At 44.7% G+C, this 16,856-nt stretch overlaps 1 protein-coding gene across 2 annotated transcripts in view; it reads right to left on the reverse strand.

The window, feature by feature from the left end:
- Positions 1 to 16,856, reverse strand: part of NID2 (nidogen 2) — a 60,935-nt gene that overhangs the window by 28,725 nt on the left and 15,354 nt on the right. For both annotated transcript variants that reach the window (XM_077909290.1, XM_077909291.1), the window contains exons 5-8: positions 6,618 to 6,767; positions 5,942 to 6,187; positions 4,528 to 4,728; positions 2,937 to 3,167 (exon numbers count right to left, since the gene is read on the reverse strand). In XM_077909290.1, the coding sequence (XP_077765416.1) occupies positions 2,937 to 3,167; positions 4,528 to 4,728; positions 5,942 to 6,187; positions 6,618 to 6,767 (828 nt within the window). The remainder of the gene's footprint in view (positions 1 to 2,936; positions 3,168 to 4,527; positions 4,729 to 5,941; positions 6,188 to 6,617; positions 6,768 to 16,856) is intronic.

Here is a 16,856-nt window from a genome sequence, read left to right on the forward strand (position 1 = left end):
TCAAGCTTCACGGTATGGTTAATTCTAACAAAATTGAGAAACACTGCTTTAGTATTTTTCGCCCCCCCCCAACTTTTTTTTCAGTTAAGATATAATTCACACACCATATAATTCACGCATCTAAAGTACACAATTAGACGTTTTTTAGTATATTTACAGTTACTCAACCATCACTGCAATCAATTTTAAAACATCTGAACCTCCCCCTCCCAAAAAAAGAAACTAGTACCCTTTGGCTATCCACTCCCGATCCTCTTATTATGGCCCAGCCCCAGGCAACCACTAATCTACTGTCTTTGTGGATTTGCCTCTTTTGAATATTTCACTAGATAGAATCAAGCAACAGGTTGTCCTTTGTGACTAGCTACCTCCACTCAGCATGTTTTCAAAATTCATATCAGTACCTCATCTTTTCAGGTCTTGGCAATATTCCATGGCATGGATATAGAACATTTAAAAAATGCACTTGTCAATTGATGGACATTTGGGTTGTTCCTACCTTTTGGCTATTCTGAATAATACTGCTATGAACATTCATGTGTAAATTTTTGTGGGGACATAAATTTTCATTTCTCTTAGCTCTGTAAGTAGGAGTAGAATTGTGCAAGTGGTAACCTTGTATTTAATTTTGAGAAACTGGACTGTTTTCCATAGTAGGCATACTATTTTATAGTCCTGCCAGCAGTGTAGGAGGGTTTCAGTTTCTCCACATCTTCACCAATACTTGTTATTACCTACTTTTTTTATTATAGCTGTCCATATGCATGTAAAGTTGCATCATTATGGTTTTGACTGTTTGCATTTTTCTGAGGAGTAATGATATTGAGCATCTTCTCCTGTGCTTGAGTATTTGTATATATTCTGAAAAATATTCTAAATTTCTTTTAGATTACTTTTTATTGTAAGAGTTCTTCATATATTCTAGATACAAGTCTATTATTAAAATATAGGATTTTCGGAGGCACCTGGGTGGCTCAGTCAGTTAAGCATCTGCCTTTGGCTCAGGGCCCTGGGATCCAGCCACAATGGACTCTCTGCTCAACAAGGAGCCTGCTTCTCCCTTTCCCTCTGCTCCTCCCCCTTCTTATGCTTTTTCTCTCTCAAATAAATAAAATCTTTAAAAAAATATATAGGATTTTCAAATATTTTATCCCATTCTGTGGATTGTATGTTCACTTTGATACTATCCTCTAAAGCACAGGCTATTAATCTTGATGACACCCAATTTTTTCTTTCTTGCTTATGCTTTTAGTATCCTATCTAAAGAAGCCATTGCCAAATTCAGTCATAAAAATTCACCCCTATTTTTTTTTCTAAAATCTTAGCTAAATTAATGTCTTTGACCCATTTTTGGTTAATTTTTATATATGGTGTAAGATAGGGGTCCATCATCATTCTTTAGTACGTGGATATCCAGCTGTTCCTGAACCATTTGTTAAAAAAAACTCTCTCCTCACTGAACTGTTTTGACAACCTTGGGAAAAACCAATTGGCTATAAATGTGTTTATTTCTGGATTCTCACGTCTATTCCATTGATCTGTATATCCATTCTTATGCTAGGACCACATGGTCTTCATTACTCTTAAGTTTTGAAATCAGGAAGTGGAATTCCTCCAACTTTGTTCTTTTTCACTATTGTTTTGGCTCTTCTGGGTTTCTTAAATGTCCATGAATTTTAGGATCCATTTCTCAGTCTTTGCAAAAAGGTCAGTGAATCGGATTGTATTGAATCTTGAAGTCAATTTAGGAAGAATTGCCATGTTAATACTATGTCATCTGACTCATAACCATCAAAGAAGGTCTTCTGATTTTCTTATATTTAGGTCTTATTTATTTTTATTTTATTTTTTTAAAGATTTTATTTATTTATTTATTCATGAGAGACACACAGAGAGAGAGAGGCAGAGAGAGAAGCAGGCTCCATGCAGGGAGCCCGATGTGGAACTTGATCCCGGGACTCCAGGATCACATCCTGGGCCAAAGGCAGACGCTCAACCGCTGAGCCACCCAGGTGTCCCAGGTCTTATTTTTTTTAAATGCTTTATAGGTTTTTTTTTTTTTTTTTTTTTTGCTTTATAGGTTTTAATGTAAAAGTGAAAAGTATTACACTTAAAATTTTTTTATTTCTAAACATTTTTGCCACAAAATTGTTTAAAATTTCCCTTTCAGTTTGCTCATTATATAGAAATAAAGATCAATACACAAAAATTATATCCTGCAACCTTGCCAAACTTAGTTCTAATAGTTTAATGAATTAGATTTTCTACATATAAGATTATATCACAGGAGAACAAAGATAATTTTACTTCTTCCTTTCCAGTCTGGATGCCTTTTATCTTCTTACCTAATTGTCTGGTCTAAAACTTCCAATACAGTGCTAAATAGAAGTGGCAACAGCACACATCCTTGTCTTATTTCTGATCTGAGAGTGAAAGCATCCAGTCTCTCCTGAGTATGATGTTAACTTGGGTTTTTCTTAAATGTGGTTCTTTTTGTTTTTCTAGGCACTGGCTCTTTGTCTTATCCTGATTTGGTGAAATCCTTCTCATCCTTTAAGCTCTAGCTAAACTGTCACTTTCCAGGGACCCCTTCCCTCAACTTCCAGAGGAGGCTCACAGCACCCTGTTCTTATTATAATACTTCATCTTCCCTCTTGACTGGTCTCACCTTGTTCACATGTGTCTCTCCAACACAGACTGGCACACACCAGCTTCACTCTATTCCCTAGTTTGGCAGGAACACTGTTCTAAAAGTTCCATTCCTACCTGTCTCCACCTCAAAGACAGACCCTGCTTTATTCATCCTTACTCTCAGCACCTAACACAGAGTCTGGCAGTCAGTAACCCTTAGTAAACTCTGAGTCATTCTAAGGCTACTCACAAAGGAAGGAAGAAATAGATTCCACTTTCGCCCAAAACAACAGAAGGAAACATACCTTCAACTGGGCCAATCTGATTGGTCACAGCAAATCTAAGCAAGCTTTCTTCTTCCGTGTACAAGGCAAAGACTCGGTCTACATTCAGCTGCCGGGTGGTGGGGATGGCCCAGTGTCTGGGGGCATGCCTGCATGCCTGGTAAGTGATGTTCTGGTAGATGCGGTAGGATCGTGTTTGGTTGATAGCACCGAAGATGAGGGAGTAGTCTCTGGAACTTGTGGAGGTCACAGCTGCAATAGACATTAGTTAGCCCAATTGGTAAATTTTTAAGATGTTAGAGATTTTCATGTGGGAGATTTTCATAGATTTTTTTTTTCTGTACAGCTTTTCATATGATGCCTGGAGCACATTCCTTTGGGAGTTCCTGAGTTTATATGGAAAACCTGCAAGGCAATTCCAGGAATCTGAGAAGACACAAAGCCAAAGTGCTAAGCGGCAGGAGATAGAATCACTGCTGTCATTATTAGCAAAGGATAAATTCTGCTTCTCTGTGCCAGCCATGCCAAGTGCTATAGAAGCACTGCCTTATATATACCTCATACCAGCAACGTGAGCCTGTGATCCTGTACAGGGAGCCTTACAGAGGTTGAGAAGCAGCCTAAGACACAAGGCCAGTGTGGGATAGAGCTGAAACTGGAACACAAGGCAGCCTGACTCTATACCCCAAGTTTTCAACCAGTCCATTTTCTAGATTACACAGATGTGACAGCTCCCAACACCCTGCACATAAGTCTGAAGAGTTCTGGGCCAAGGAAGGGGCCGTTTGTCTCAGTTTGAGTGTGGAATTGGAAGCCTGGGCTAGTTTTCTGGCCATCAGCTGTTCTGTTTACCACCTGGGTCTCCACTACCCATCTTCCTCTCTTTATCTCCTGCCTGGCTTCTACCTCTCACCCCACAGAAGGAGGAAGGGCAAAGCCCAAAGCAAACTGCAGTGCTGCAGGCCAGCAACTGCTAAGCCAGCGTCTTGCATTCAGGTGGTCTTCCAAAACTCATCACAATTCACATGTAACAACTATGGAAGGCAGAGAGAAAAGGTGTTCTTAATGCTCATTCTAAAGAGGAGAAAATAGGCCCTCCGATGGTAAGTGACCTTATTCCCATATATTTTAAACTACACATCCATGATCTGAATTCTGATCTTCTGACTCCAAATCTAGCATTAGTTTTACAACACTGGGCAGCATCTCATTTTAAAACAGGCTGAAACAAGGGTATAGGACAAGTAAAAATTCCAACAGTCCATAATTTCCTGTGTCCCAAAGAGCACAGATGGTTAAAAACTGTATGTAATTATACAACCCCTTCCCACACCCCACACCCCACCCCCCACCCCCCAAGACAAGGTTGCTGTTGATTAATTACTGGCATTACATTAGTACTGGGAGAGGGATCTTGATATTCATTTGTGTAGCAGCCAACACTTCTCTCCCTTATACTATATACCTGGTAAGAGTAATAAAAAGGACATTGAGCTCCTTTTATGTGCCACACAATGTTCTAAGGACGTTCCATGTAATAACTCGTCATCCTCACAAATATCTCATAAGGTATGTACTGTCCCCATTTTATAGATGTCAAAACTACACATACCTGAATCCAAGTAGTGGTAAACCTCCTTGTAGGGAGCTATGTGGGCTGTGAAATTCGCTGGGATGTAAGGCACCTGGCCTTGAATATTGGTCTTAATGCTCAGATAGTTCTCTGGGTCAAGTCCCTCAGCAGTTTGAGTGATTTGAACCCTCTCTTCTCCTGGGTAGAAAGTGATTTCCATATCATGGGTAAAGGTTGCACCTGGAGAGGAAGAGAGACTTCAGCACACAGCTAGGATGAGATGTAGTACCCTCCAGTAATAATTACCACGTCATACATCTTAATTTCTACCACTGTTGGAAACAGTGCCTCAGAAGATCATTGGATATCCAGAACTAAGTACTACCAGCTGCTGATTTCATTGGTTCCCCAAATCTTCTATTAAACAGTGTGATTTTATCCTGCCTCATTTCAAACTGCTTCTCTTTGTAACAGCTTGTTTTCTGTGAGAAGCTACTAGGAACACCTTGTGCTTTCTCTTTGTAAGGTGCCAGATTTAACAACAACAACAACAAAAAAAAACTAGCACAAAAACTTAGGATACCCAGTTAAGTTTGAATTTCAGAAACAATGAGTGTATTTTTAGTATGATACATCTCATACAATATTTGGTACTTTTACTAGGTTATTCAAATGATGACTGTTTACCTGAAATTCAAATGTGACTGGATATACTCTACCTACTTCTAACTCAAAGTTTCATTCAAAATTTGCTGAAAAACAAGTTCTTACAAATAGCTCTTGAGTCTATAGCTAGAGGTGGGGGAAGAACTTTTCTCTCAGTACCTATGATAAGGATAAATCCAATAGGAAACAAGCCTTTTCAGGTAGGGAGGAAAGAGGCAAAAAGTATCCTCAAAACACTTGCTATCAACATGTGGTCCTTAGACCAGCATTAGCATCTCCTGGGAGCTTGCTAGGAAAACAGAATCACAGCCCCCGCCCTCCCAACCACCACTCAGGCTCACAGAGCCAGAATCTGCCCTTTCACAAGGGCTGCACATGGAGTCTGAGAAGCACTGGTCTGTACCATTATAGGTCAGGGTCGTAGGGGTGAGAGGAGGAAGGAAGTCTGCTCATGAAGTAAACTCCTCTCCAGATACCCTGGAATCACCATTCATGCATCCCTATTTGACAGATCTGCATCTAACAACTCAAGTAAACACAACCTGACAAGCTTCAACTGATTTAAGTGAGAGGACATAAATGCTCCAGATGGCATCATCCTATTTCTCATGACAACTTGGAGAACGTGTGGAAGAAATCAGTCTTTCAAAAGCAGTCCTGTAAGACCAAACCATTCCCAACTACCTCCACACAGAAAACTATACACCTGTGGCTCTGCAACACTGAACAAACAAATCCTCTTTCACGGAATAATCCTCTTTCCTCTTCAAAGGCCCCTCCTACTCACCTGTGAAGCTAAAGCCATTCTCCCAGCCTGGTTTCTCTAAAGCAAAGAGCCAGCCAAATAGGCCTCCAATTGGTGTGAGTGGGAGAAGGGCTTGGGCCGCAGGCTGAGGGATGTGGCTGATGGCCGTGTAGGCTCTGCCATCATTGCTCACAATGTAAGCATGCAGGTCCACGTCACTGAAGTGCACGGGCAAGTGGCCCACGCGGAGGTGGCCACTCACTTTCCCGTTGACTCGATGAGGCGCTCCTAAAAGACAGCAAATCCAATCAATTTTGACCATCATCCAGGTTGGGGATGGGTGCACAGAAAACAATTCCACTCACAATTCCCAAAACTCGGTCTTTAGCCATCTTCGTGATGCTGTCACCAACCAAGTAACCATCTACATACAAAACAGACCTGTCTTCGATTTCTCTTCTCCCATCCTCCCACTCTCCCATCCACTTTGACTCTAATGAGAGCTGGCAAAGAGGAGAAAAGATTTCTGGCTAATCCTCAAATTGGGAAATCAGCCCAAATGTGTTCATTTCTCAAACATTTATTAAGCACCTGCAAGTTGGCAGTGCTTTGATTCAAGCAGGGGAGATGCAAGGTCCATAAGCTCACAGCAGCAGTTGGAAATGAGTGAAAATACCCACGGAGCAGCCCCCAGTCCAGTCAAGCCTGTATCCCTTACCTGCTGGTAGACAGTGCTTCCCGTTTCCATAAAACCTGGACTGGCAGTGGCAGCAGAAGCCAGTGGTGTAGTCCGTGCAGAAGGCATGCCGGGAGCACTGTCTGTGGTTGTGTTCACAGGTTTCCTTGTTGGCAGCATTATACGTGAAGACTGGAAAGTAAAAACAAACTTGCGTTAAAAGGACTAAGTGATTCCAGCATCGTTGCTGTCAAATTTCATTAGGGACACCACATCTACTCCATAAAATCAGTTCAGATTGTAATAAACAAGTAGGTTGATGTGTAGGAGACAGGAACAACATTCAACCCAGGGGAACTCACTTACTTGGTCTTCTGACAAGAAGTACTGCTGACTGCTCCCATCTGGTCTCACCATAGAGCTGGTGAAGTCAGAGGAGGCTGCACCACTCACCACTCGGGTGGGGGTGGTGCAGGAACATAAAAGCCAACCAGTAAGCACAGGTTAGGCCAACCTGCACAAAGCTGCCATCTTATGAACCTACAATGGTCACATAGCAGCAGTTCTATGTGGCTCAACCTGAGAGCAACGACCCCGAGAGGAAGACCGAAGAGAGAAATAACAAATGTGGTCTCAGGTCCAAGAATGCTTTTCTTCTAGGGGACACTGACCCTAGAGAGAATAACTTGTAGCTTCTCACTGCCCAGGGAAGTAGATTCTCTTCTGAATAGGGCCTTCAAGGGCACACCCCCTAAGGAAAGTGTATGGAGAGGAGGGAGGAGGAGGAGGGAGAGGGGAATGCAGCTGTTAGATGTCCTATGCCTTTGCAGGGTTTCTGGTGGCAAGTATGGCACAAGCAAGATTGCTGTGCAGTATAAGACAGTGGGTCACAATCACAGCTCTTCTGGGAGACCCCAGTGGACCAGTAGTATTCCTTCCATCTTCCACTTATTCTGCCCATTAATAAAAAGGCAACCATCTGTACTCCCAAGAAACAAAGGAACTGGGGCAGAGGCCATTGTCCATAAAGGAAATGACCAAGGGAGTGGAGTGTGACTAGAGGACGTTCAGGGAAAAGAGAAGGCTCTCTCTGGACACCAGGGATGATGTTAATCCGAGTGTGGCCACCAGGAGGCAAAGTGGCCATGCACACCTGGCCTCCACCTTCCCCGGGGGCAAGAGGGAGTTGGGAGACTCCGGGAGCCCAGGGACAGCACAGAACCCCAGTGCTGGACTCTGTTGCTGCTGCTGCGAAGTGCCAGCTCCCAAGGAAGACAGGTACCCTACTCCTAGACAAACCTAGGTGGCAGCTGTGCTTCAGATGTAGGTCTGAGAAAGAGGAAACAAGAGGGTAAGGAAGAAATGGAAAGATCAACAGGTAGGCACACAGGATTCCGGGGAAGAACAGAAAACAAACCAACAGAGGGAAGATGTAGCACCATGGTAAGTCACAACACAGCCAGAAAGGGACTTATCAGCAAGTAAAAATCGAACAAAGTGAACATTTAAATAGTGTTTCCTCTATGCCAGAGACTACTGTGAAGTTTATTAAGGCTTTCAATTTGCATGTGAGCAGGGGCTCTTTTTATTCCTGTTCTGCAGATAAAAGATACTACTCAGCTATTAGAAATGACAAATACCCACCATTTGCTTCGACGTGGATGGAACTGGAGGGTATTATGCTGAGTGAAGTAAGTCAATCGGAGAAGGACAAACATTATATGGTCTCATTCATTTGGGGAATATAAAAAATAGTGAAAGGGAATAAAGGGGAAAGGAGAAAAAATGAGAGGGAAATATCAGAAAGGGAGACAGAACGTGAAAGACTCCTAACTCTGGGAAACGAACTAGGGGTGGTGGAAGGGGAGGTGGGCGGGGGGTGGGGGTGACTGGGTGATGGGCACTGAGGTGGGCACTTGACGGAATGAGCATTGGGTGTTATTCTATATGTTGGCAAATTGAACACCAATAAAAAATAAATTTATAAAAAAATAGTAATCACTGAACAACAACAAAAAAATATTAAAGGGACCTTCCTGAAGTCACACAGGTGGTAGGTAGCAGAGTTGGAATTTGAACCCAGGAGGTCTGGCTCCAGATTCCTAATAGCTGTGCTCCAATGGAACCCAGGTACCTAGACCATGAGAGGTAGGTTAAGGATCTGATCAGGTGCTTGAGGTTGGTCAGCATAGGCTTCAGCAAGTAACATGTGAGGCATACTTTAGAAATCAAGCCTAATGGTAGGAGATAGCAGAGATGTTCCAGATGGGGATTACAGCAAGCAGAGAAAAAAAGCATAGGAGGAGCATTAACTTTCGGGCAGTACTTGACTGCTGCTTATAGATTGAGAAAGCAGCAGGCTGAGGGGCTGGCAGGACGGTAATACAGTTTAAGTGGAATATCTGTGAACATCATGAGAATAAAGTCAATGACTCAAGACTTGCTATATGGCCTTGATGATACAGCTGACAAATTTCAGTTTGATAAAAATAAAAACTTAGCCATAACCCTGAACATTTTTTTATATTTTTAAAAGATTTTATTCATGAGAGACACATAGCGAGGCAGAGACACAGGCAGAAGAAGCAGGCTCCATGCACCGGGAGCCCGACGTGGGACTCGATCCCGGGTCTCCAGGATCACGCCCTAGGCTGAAGGCGGCGCTAAACCGCTGTGCCACCCAGGCTGCCCTGAACATTTTTTTTGAAATAGGAAAGTGATATACAACTCGCATCCTTCCCCCACCACCATCACCACAAAAACCAGAACGGATATTATAGATGCTGTTGTGAAGAAAACTACGTATCATTGTCTACCATTGGTTTAAGAAGTCTGTGGGGACCTAGTTTGAGTAAAATAGACTAATGTAACTGGTCAGTCTTGGGTTTCTCCAGCTCCAAAGGTAAGCGCTTAGTGAAAGCAGCACACTGGTAAGTGCTCAGGGCACTGCCTCAGGCAGGACTCTCCTCTAGAACCAGGTGGGGAGGGACATGGCATAGGGGATTACAGTGGGGGGGCACCCCCACCTCTAGAACTCAACCTTGGCCACAGCTCAGGTGGCTCTGTGCAATCCGCAGAAATGCACTATTCCTTCCTCTCTAAAATCAGGGTGACAGACTTCTCATACCTTCATCGCCAGAAGCCACACTTTTTCTGAACATATTTCTGAGTACCAAGGTAAAAAAGCAATCTGATGCAGATCTAAAGGGTAGTCATTTTCAGGTTGAGGAAAAATAAAACCAAGCTCTAAACACGGTTCTTCTGAATTAAATTGTGAGTTTATGTTATATTCCCTCTATTATTTGGTGAAGACGTGTCCTTGCACTCAGTCCCCTTTGCAAGAGTGAGTCATCAAACAGGGAGACCTGGGACACGGGAAGACAATAAATACGGAGAGTGGGTTAATTTAACTAAAAAGGCGCAGGCATGGCTTTCATATGGGCAACAGGAGAGGAGCTTGGTAGTGCAGCCAGCAGCTTACAAAGGCAACTGTGCAAAAGTTTGAGCTGACCGCCATCCAGACTGCACTTTTCCTCACAACAAAAAACACTGGTTAGGCTTCCATGAAAGGCCATAAGGAGGCTTAAACTATTATTATGACAGGTTAGTGGTTATTGGGAAGCTGGCTCGGGGATATTCATAAGCAGTTTTTTTCGGGGGGAACATTGCATTCGCAGGATGGAGCTTGTTGCATCACAGATAGAAGCTCAGCCTTCCAGCCCCAGGACAGCTACACAGGGAAAAGATGGGTTCACTCCTAATGGGGAACACATGTTTCCCTTAGGATGGCTTTTCTGTGCCTGCCTTCACATAGATGTGCACACAGATGCACACCTTACAACAGCTCATTAGGGGAAAGGTAAATGCCCGTTGCACTTTTCTTTCATTTATTAATTCAGCAAATAATGTGAGCTCTCTGGGCACCTGGGTGGCTCAGTGGTTGAGCATCTGCCTTTGGTTCAGGTTGTGATCCTGGGGTCCTGGGATGAGTCCCACATCGGGTTCCCTGCAGGGAGCCTGCTTCTCCCTCTGCTTTTGTCTCTGCCTCTCTCTCTGGGTCTCTCATGAATAAATAAAATCTTAAAAAAATAATGTGAGCACTCACTAAGGGCCTGGCTCTGTTCTAGGAATTAGAGACACAGCAGACAAACATTTGTACTGAAGCTTACATTCTCCTAGGCAGCAGTGAACAGACAGGTAAATTATTTAGCACAGATGTTGATTAAGAGTTGTGCAGAATCTTAGGGAAGGTCAAGAGGGCTGATGGGGAGGGGACTTTGTTCTTTAGAACAGCAGGATCAGAGAAGACCATGGGAGAAGAGGGGGTACCTCCGGGCAGAGGCTGAAGGCAGGGACACTATCAGCAGGACATGGGGGTGCTGGGAGAGGAGCAGGGGCAGTGAGAGAAGGCTGGGGATGTATGGGCCAGTTGATGGAGGGCCCCCGCAGGTCATAGGATGGAGCTGGGCCTCAGTCCAAGTGAGAAGGGGAGCCACTGAGCTGTCCAGAGCAGAGGAGTGATGACATCAGACTTAAGGATACCTCAGAGAACGAGCCAGTAAGTGGGTGCCAGCAGTTGGAAGTGCTGTTGGAGAGGAGAGGGCCCAGATATGGAATATTTTGAAGATGGAGCTGACAGGGTTTGCTGATGGGTTGGATGGAGCAGAGAACAAGGGCAGAAAGGGAGAGAAGGCAAGAGCGAGGGAGAAAGAGAAGACAGAGAGATGTCTATGGTGACCTTCACATCTCGGTGAGCTGCCGTCTCCTGAGACAGGGGCACCGTGGTGGGGCAGGCTTGTGAGGGATCCATTCAAGCAACAGCTTGGAGGCATCAGGGAAGCTCTGCTCCCTCCCACAGGACTTAGAGCCTCAGCAGGGCACCATTCAACCAGGCAGAAGGAGAGCTGGCATTTCACTGTGGGTTGGGGAAGGGGGATCACTGCATCACAATCACCTGGAGGGCTTGTTAAAAATGCCAATTCCCAGGGCACATCTTAGCCCTACCAATTCAGGCTCTAGGGGTGGAGCCCAGGTATCTGCACCTGCACCACTCCCCAGGTGGTTCTTATGCCCATAGGTAATGACCTTCGGGACATCTGTAAATTTTCCATTTCAGAGCTAGAGAATGCTCATTAACGTGCGTGGTAAATGAATTTCATCTGACAGCAGCTCCTGGGGTGGTGGGATTTCAGGGAATGCTCTCACGTTCATTCCTGGCCAGCTGAGCAGGAGGACTCGGTGCTTATTGCCCACTCAGGCCCAGATCCACAAGCATGCAAAGTGAAGATCCTTTAGTGGAGGGAATCCAGAAGCCTCGAAGCCAAATCCCCTCCCTGAAGAAAAGGCAGAAATGGACCTAGAAACAGGATCCCACATGCAGCTATCAACCTCAAGCCAAATTTCTATGGGAAATGCAGAGAGATCCAAAGATGCTGAACTACTTGAAGGTATAGAGTCAATGTCTGAATCTCAACTGGATGAGATGTGTGATGAGCATGTCCCAAAACAAAGTGGCAGTTTTCTCTTTCAGTCATCATTTATATGCTTCTCCACATCAATTTTGGATATATTTTCACACTTCTTTCTATTCTGGTAAATAGATATCATCTCCATTTTACAGATGAGAAAATTAAGGCCCATGGAAATATGGTCTTCTGGCTCTAAGTCCCATGCTCTATTACACCGGGCAGTACTCAAGTGTGGCCTTTGGAATCATCCAGGGACCCTGGTTTAAAAATGCAGATTCTGGTTCAGGAGGTGGAGAAGGGGTGTGGAAAGTGGCATCTTAAAGAAAGACCCAGGTGAATCAGAGGCAAGTGGACTAGAGTCCATATATTAATAAATCATTTTTCTTCCATGGCCTCCTGTCTCCTGAATTTACCCACAGGCTGTCTTCCAGACCCTCCTGGGACCCACTCTCTGCCTGGAAGCACCTGTCCCAAAGAGTCAGAACAGTAGAGTCAAGTCTGCTGGTGACTCAGGGTACAGCAGGAGGATGGAGGCCAGCCAGTTTTGATGTGATCAGTTTGCAAAGGCTTTGTTAATTGGTTAGACAGTAGCTGAAGCAATCGTCACATGAGGACTTTTACATCATTTCTTTTTCCCATTTAATGCTTCTTTTTTTTTTTTTATGATAGTCACAGAGAGAGAGAGAGTGAGAGAGAGGCAGAGGGAGAAGCAGAGGGAGAAGCAGGCTCCATGCACCGGGAGCCCGATGTGGGATTCGATCCCGGGTCTCCAGGATCGCGCCCTGTGCCAAAGGCAGGCGCCAAACCGCTGCGCCACCCAGGGATCCCCATTTAATGCTTCTTTACTCATATCCTTAATAGAAAGAAAAATGGGGCGGGGATACATAAGAGAAAAGAAGCAAAGGCATTACCAAAGTACTTGAGATGTGTCCTAATTGGAAGTTACTCACGCATATGGAAACTTCTCTGCACTGCTTTGGATCTGTCCTTCACTTTTCCTTTTGCCAGCAACATTTAAGCACCTATTTTCAGCCTTGGGCCTGGCCTGCCCCCTTCTCTAAGAGCTCTGACGGAGCCACGTGGAAGGGGACAGTGGGCAGGCTCCAGGCACAGTGTGCGAGAAGAGAGGGGACAGAGGGCTCCCGGCATGGGGCTGCCCCTGGCAGCTGGCATGACTTTTACTTTTGACAGCTTTCACTGCTCAAAAAAGGACCCACATTTTCACTAAAGGAAAGATCTTCCTGTTTCCCTGCCTTGAAGAATGATTAGTAAGAAAAACCACATCCAACTTTGTAAATGAAAAATAGTGGCATGCTTTTTCCTCCAGTTTTCATGTGTGTTTATTTTGTGTGTGTGTGTGTGTGTGTGTGTGTGTGTGTGTGTGTGTGGTGTAGCGATGCTGCTTGGACAAACAGTTATTAGGATCACCAGCAGGCTCTCCCTTGCAGGTGTCTTCACCGGTATGGGAGGCCTTGGTGTTCACAGACCCTGAGCACCCTGGAGGTGTACCTAGGAGAGACGCTTTCTCCTCTGGAAGGTCGGATGGGGAGGCAGAGCCTGTTCTAATTCATCCTGAGGTGGAAGCTGCATGAGTAACACATTCTTGCAGCCTTTCCCAAAGCCAAAAGTCTTCTTCTAAGGATGGTTGGACTAAAAGCCACAGGGAAATCCCTGTGACAGCCTGGGCTTTCCCAGCTCGACTGCCATCTAAGTAGGAACACAAGGATCCCACAATGGAGTCTGTATGAGTAGGTTTTGAAAGCCGGGTGTCCCTCCCCTTTCTAATTCACCATGCAGACTGAGGCTAGATGAAGCTCCTGGGAGCACCACCTCAGCAGGTGTAAGAATATCTAAGAGCTCTGGAAGTCATGACCCCTGCTCCCCACCACACAGGCAGACCCGGTCAGCTGTAATTCTGACCTCTCTCACCCACCCCCTCATCATCTCTCTCTCCATCTCCATACTTGTCAGTCCTCTGTGCAGACTGTTTCCCCAGTTTCCTTCTCAGACCCTGAGCCCATGGTCCAGCTCAAGGCCCTCCTCCGTCACAAAGACTTCCCAGACCGCAGGGACACGTAGGGCTACCTTCTGCTCTGTTACCTTACCACCTGTGCCAATCCTTCCATGGCTTCCTTGCCTCTTACTCAGACAAATCGCTCAGTATTTCCAGGCTTCAGTTTCTCTGTAACATGGGAACAATAAGAGTATCTACCTCACAGGGAAGCTCAGAAGAGTGACCCTGGCAGCACAAACTAAAGCAAGTTCCACTTAGCAACCCACTGGGTATGTGGTAAATGCCAGGCAAAACTTCTACTAGTGTTTCAGTCAGAGAAGGACATGCAGTAGGTGCTCATGTAACTTTCTGGGTTGTCGACAAGCTACTGGAGCTCCCTGGAGTCACAAGGCACCTCAGACAGGATGCTTGCATTTCCACTTTATGGCTGGCTCTGTGGTCTATGAGAACAGAACAAAGTGAGTAATACACTTGAGGACAGAACTAGAATGTGGTTGGGACATTCTTGCGTGGTATACACATGTTCTGAAAAGAATCTAGATTTCTCAATAACAAGAAGAGCCTCTAAAAAGAGTCCCTAAGGGGAAAAAATTGAAAGGGAGAGAGATTTGGGGGTTCTTTAAATCTTAATATCTTAATTTGGCAAGATGACTTCTAAGTTTAAAGGGGAAATTAAAATGCAATGGGCTTGGTGCCTTCCATATTCAACTTTAATTCTCACAGCTACGTCATGAGGTCTACATTTCCTCCATTTTATAGCTGAAGAACATGAGGCTCAAACAGAGTATACATCTTACCAAAAACCACACAGCAGAGCTGGGAATCAAGCTCAAGTTCACCTAACACCTAAAGCCATGCTTCTCTACTCCATCAGTAGAAACAGCCAGGCAGGATGGCTCACAGCTGGGCACTTGTAGGCAATGTTCTGTGTGAGTCTCCACCATCCCCACCCACCAGCTGTCCCAGAGGAAGTCCACACAGACCTCTGGGGTGCCAATGTTTCATCTGAAAAAAGAAAATGTCATAACTGCATAGTCCCATAAGCCACACAGTCTTCCTAAAACCTGAGGGGAAAGCAGAAGCTTGCCCATTTTCCCTCTGTGCTTTCAAGTTTCCAAGTCTTTCTCTGTGCTTTCTAACATGCTGTTGCTGATTTTTTTGTTGTTGTTCAAATGTTTCTGGTTGGATTTTTCCCCCCTAAATGTCGTAGTGTATTAACCGGCTTTTTCATATGCATTCTGCCATTTTTAAGACGTCAGGAGTAAACGCCCTCCAGCAGCTGCTAAATATCAGAGTTCATGCCCCAGAAGGGTTATGGCTGCCGCCTCTGTTCTTGACTCTCCTTAAGCCTCCTCCCCTATTACTGCAGCGAGCTTAACCTCTCACAGCTCAAAGCAGGCTGTGCAGCCCCTTCTTCTTAACTCCTTAATAAATCACTCCACAGATCTGCTTAATATTCCAACCTCTTCCCAGGCCAGGAAGTCACAAGGGAAGAGACCATTTTAGGATTCCATCTTTACCTCAAAATCCCTTTACTATGAATCTTTGATACTTGGCTTTACATTTTCTTTAGATATACAGAGTTTTCACTGAAAAGTCAGGAGGTTGTCATAAGGAAGTGAAGGTTCTGAAGCCTTCCGATAAAATTCACATCTTGGATTTAACTGAAATGTGGCCCTTCAGCACAAAATAAAGCACGGTGATTCAACAAGCCTATTGGCTAGTCTCTTGCCATCCCTTCACCCCATTCCTCCTGTTTTAAATCTCCTATAGAAACAACAGCCACAATTTATTAAGGATCAGTTAGTGCAGACACTGAGAACTTTGTTATCTCATTTAGTCCCCTCAGCAAATTTAAGAAAAATCAGGGACTTGGGGGTTCCATGAGTGCCTCAAGCAAACGCACAAGCAAGCAAAGCATCTAGGATTCAAATCTAACTCTGACACCAATAGCTCTCCCTCTAATCATTACACGAGGCCACTTTCATCACAAAATCGTTTCTTTCCTCCTAGAATAGGCACATCTTCAAACATATTCTTGTTTGATCCCTACCACGGCAGAAGAACCCAGAAGGCCCTCTTTGCTAGGTCGACTTGTTTTTACTACAAAAGAATGGGAAACAGAAAAGGTGGGGGGGGGAAGGGGGAAAGAGGTCCTGAAGAATGCTTTCACCTCTGGCCCCTTTCCTCCTCTTAGAGGTCAGAAGAGCAATCCCTGGAACAAATGGGCTCAGTTGCCCACTCACATGTTTACATCCCTGATTGGAAAGAAAGAACCAATGTGACAAGTCTTAACAAGGAAAGGAAGGCGACATGACTTCGTGTCTGTATTAATTAACCACTGCCTCCTCTCAGCATTTCTTTTCTGGCCCCTCACTCTGGTCAGTGAGTCATGAAATGAGGACAAGACTCCAGGGAGGTGAATACCACAGCTGCACAGCCATGAACCAAAAATGACAAGACACAGGTGGTTAGCAATTTTCTTTCCCCATGGGTCTCTCTCCCACACGCCACCGAGGCATCTCTCACCAAGAAGAGCACACGCGTTGTCCCATAGTGGAGTACGAATCTGGAATGATCCTCTGAGCCAGCATAACCAGTCACTTAAAACAACTGCCTTAACCCTTTCATCCCTGTAATGTCTATGAAACCCCAGAACGTTTCACCTTTGCTGAACTTTCAAATTGAAATACTTCATTACACTTGAGAGCATAGCTGGCCCGAGCAACCTAGTTCTTCCCCACTTGCTTCATGAGGCCCATTTGTAGAAAACATTATTAATGGTCAAGAAATTCCAAC

Source organism: Canis aureus, chromosome 9, assembly GCF_053574225.1.
Source record: "Canis aureus isolate CA01 chromosome 9, VMU_Caureus_v.1.0, whole genome shotgun sequence".
NCBI classification, from domain to species: Eukaryota; Metazoa; Chordata; class Mammalia; order Carnivora; family Canidae; genus Canis; species Canis aureus.